We start from the raw sequence: 2,286 nt of genomic DNA on the forward strand, positions 1-2,286 counted from the left end.
AAGGGAAACAGCGTGATTTCATGAGTTGGGCTCAGTGATCCTTGCAGGTCCCTTCCAGCTCAGGACATCCCGCAATTTATGAACGCGACCCCACTGCCCCAGGCTGGTGCTTACCGATGATGCCACCTCACCATGCAGCAGTGCCCAAGTCCCCAGTGCACCACTCAGGCATCGTTCCCTGTTCCTGCACTCGGTATTAGGGGGAACCACCACCCTGCCTGTCTGCAACCCCATGGTCAGTCATACTGGGACAGTGGGACAGGACACAGAGCTGACCACAGCAGAAGCTTCTCCAACCTCTGCTAGCAACCCCTGAGGAGCAGCTGCCAGTTATCCCCAAAGGCTCATGAAACAGAAATGGCTTCACCTCACAGCTTTCTGAGGATGAGAGTCAGGTATCAAGTTTGGGAATAATTAGCACTAATGAAAAAAAAAAAAAAAACTGTCTGAAAAAAAAAATACTTCAAATTTTTAAGTAATTCTATTTAGCTGTTCAAGAATGTTACAAAAATCATGTTTCTTTCCTATAAAAAGTCAACCTTTCATGCTTTTCCTCCGGAAGGCAGCATTTTTGCAAAAAATGGTTTAGTCACAACTTACCAAGTAAACAACACTGGTCTTGTGGGGCTCAGAAATGTCTTTGTGGCTTCAACAAATTCTTATCTATCACAGCAGCCACTGGTCACTGAGCCTGCACAAGGAAATTCCCACAAGTGAGGAAAAGTCTCCCCATGGACACACAGGTGGGCTCTGACCCCCACTCATTTCATCTTAATCCAGTACCAGTACAAGTGAGAACCAGAGACTAAGAAATAAACCAAGAGCATTTCCACAGGAACTTTGAATGTTTATTATGGAAAATTACAGAACATCAGCATGGGTTTTCTGTAGCTGCACATCGTGCATGAGAACAGATGCAGTGACATGCTGGCAATCGGTCACTGCCAGAAAGCTGCTCCGCTTTTACTTCACATTGACAATAAACAGGCAGGAAGCAGAACTGTGAATCCATGAACCGACGAGAGCTTTCTGTCAGATTATGGAAGCAGATGGACAATCGCTCCAGTGTTCATTTCAGCTTGGTAAAGAGCTTGTGAGCAACCTGAAAGGGAAGACAAAGCACACAGTGACTGATAGTTCCTCTTCAAAAGGGCTGGAAGTCAACAGGGTTTTACCGCCCGTCTCTTGGTTTTCTGGGCCCTCTTGCAAGAAGTCATTCCAGAGAACTAGTGAGATTTCTTACAAAGCTGCACCTCAGATGAAAAGGGGTTAAATTGGGAAAAGCAAATACAATACTGAGATAGCAAAGTGCCACCTGCATGGCAGAAACATTGTTTGACATTATTGTTTAGTAATCTACAGAATTTAAGCTGGATCTGCTGTAGCAAGTAGGAGAAACGTTTAATAAGAAAAAGCACCGACATTCACAGCTTTTTGGAGATTTTGGCATGACTCGAGAGCTACCGAGCATCACGCTTTCACGCTCAGGAGCCTGTCTGAGGGCCGGCCTGCTGTGCACTTACGCAGTGGTCCCTGGCGTGCAGGAAATCGAAGAGCTCCTCGGTGCACTGCTCCTCCGTCTGGGACCTGGAGGACACCCTGGCATCGCACAGCTCCAGCCGCTCCCTCGCCTTGGCACACTTCTCCGTCTGCTCGCAGTGCTCCCGCAGGGTGGTCAGGGGGTCCTGGGGGGGACACACAGGGGCTGTGCTGAGCACGGGGAGCCCCGCACCGAGCCCCTCACGGCTCGGACCCAGCTGTGAGGCGAGGCGAGGGGCCCTCAGCCCCGACTTACCACCAGCTCCTCCTCCTCCTCCTCCTGCGGGCAGAGCACAGCACAGCCGTTAGCGACACGAACGGGCACCGAGACGTTTTTTGCCCCATCCCCATCCCGTCCCCGCTCACCTCAGGCTCCCCTCCGCGCCCGGCAGCTCCGTGCAGCCCCATGGCGGCCCCGAAGGACTTCCCACGGTCACCGCCGCCCGCCCCGGCAGCGGAAACGTCCCCGCAGCGCCCTGCGCCCTCCCCGCCCCTCTTCAGCGCTTCCCCTCCCAAAATGGCAGCCGCCATATCCCCTCTTCACAACATGCCCCTCGCTTTTCCCCTCGCTGCTCCTCGCAGCCGCCGGGAGCGGTTTGACAGCGGGGCTGCCCTCAGGGACCCGAGGCCGGGGCCACCATGGCCGCCGTTCCCCTGCTCCCCCTTTCCCGCCTTGACCTCCCCAAGATGGCCGCCCGCCGCCTCCCCTCTCAAAATGGCGGCGGCGCGGCCCGCCCCCGCCCCAAG

General features: G+C 54.0%; 1 protein-coding gene across 1 annotated transcript; it reads right to left on the minus strand.

Annotated features, from left to right (window-relative positions):
* Positions 1-826: 826 nt before the first annotated feature.
* LOC116491834 (cytochrome b-c1 complex subunit 6, mitochondrial) lies at positions 827-1,983 on the minus strand. Its single transcript, XM_032192177.1, has 4 exons — positions 1,906-1,983; positions 1,796-1,819; positions 1,524-1,685; positions 827-1,102 (listed from the first exon to the last, which is right to left on the minus strand). Exons 1-4 carry the CDS (start codon positions 1,945-1,947, stop codon positions 1,070-1,072), a joined length of 261 nt encoding a protein of 86 aa, XP_032048068.1. The 5' UTR covers positions 1,948-1,983; the 3' UTR covers positions 827-1,069.
* Between the last annotated feature and the right edge of the window lie 303 nt (positions 1,984-2,286).

This window comes from Aythya fuligula, chromosome 8 (genome assembly GCF_009819795.1).
Source record: "Aythya fuligula isolate bAytFul2 chromosome 8, bAytFul2.pri, whole genome shotgun sequence".
Lineage (NCBI taxonomy): Eukaryota > Metazoa > Chordata > Aves > Anseriformes > Anatidae > Aythya > Aythya fuligula.

What these genes read in the sequence shown, in the direction of transcription:
- LOC116491834 (XM_032192177.1), bottom strand. Translation starts at nt 1,947, where the DNA reads ATGGGGCTGCACGGAGCTGCCGGGCGCGGAGGGGAGCCTGAG. An exon ending in GGCGCGGAGGGGAGCCTGAG is followed by an intron (nt 1,820 to 1,905) that starts GTGAGCGGGGAC and finishes CTCTGCCCGCAG; the next exon opens with GAGGAGGAGGAGGAGGAGCT. An exon ending in AGGAGGAGGAGGAGCTGGTG is followed by an intron (nt 1,686 to 1,795) that starts GTAAGTCGGGGC and finishes TGTCCCCCCCAG; the next exon opens with GACCCCCTGACCACCCTGCG.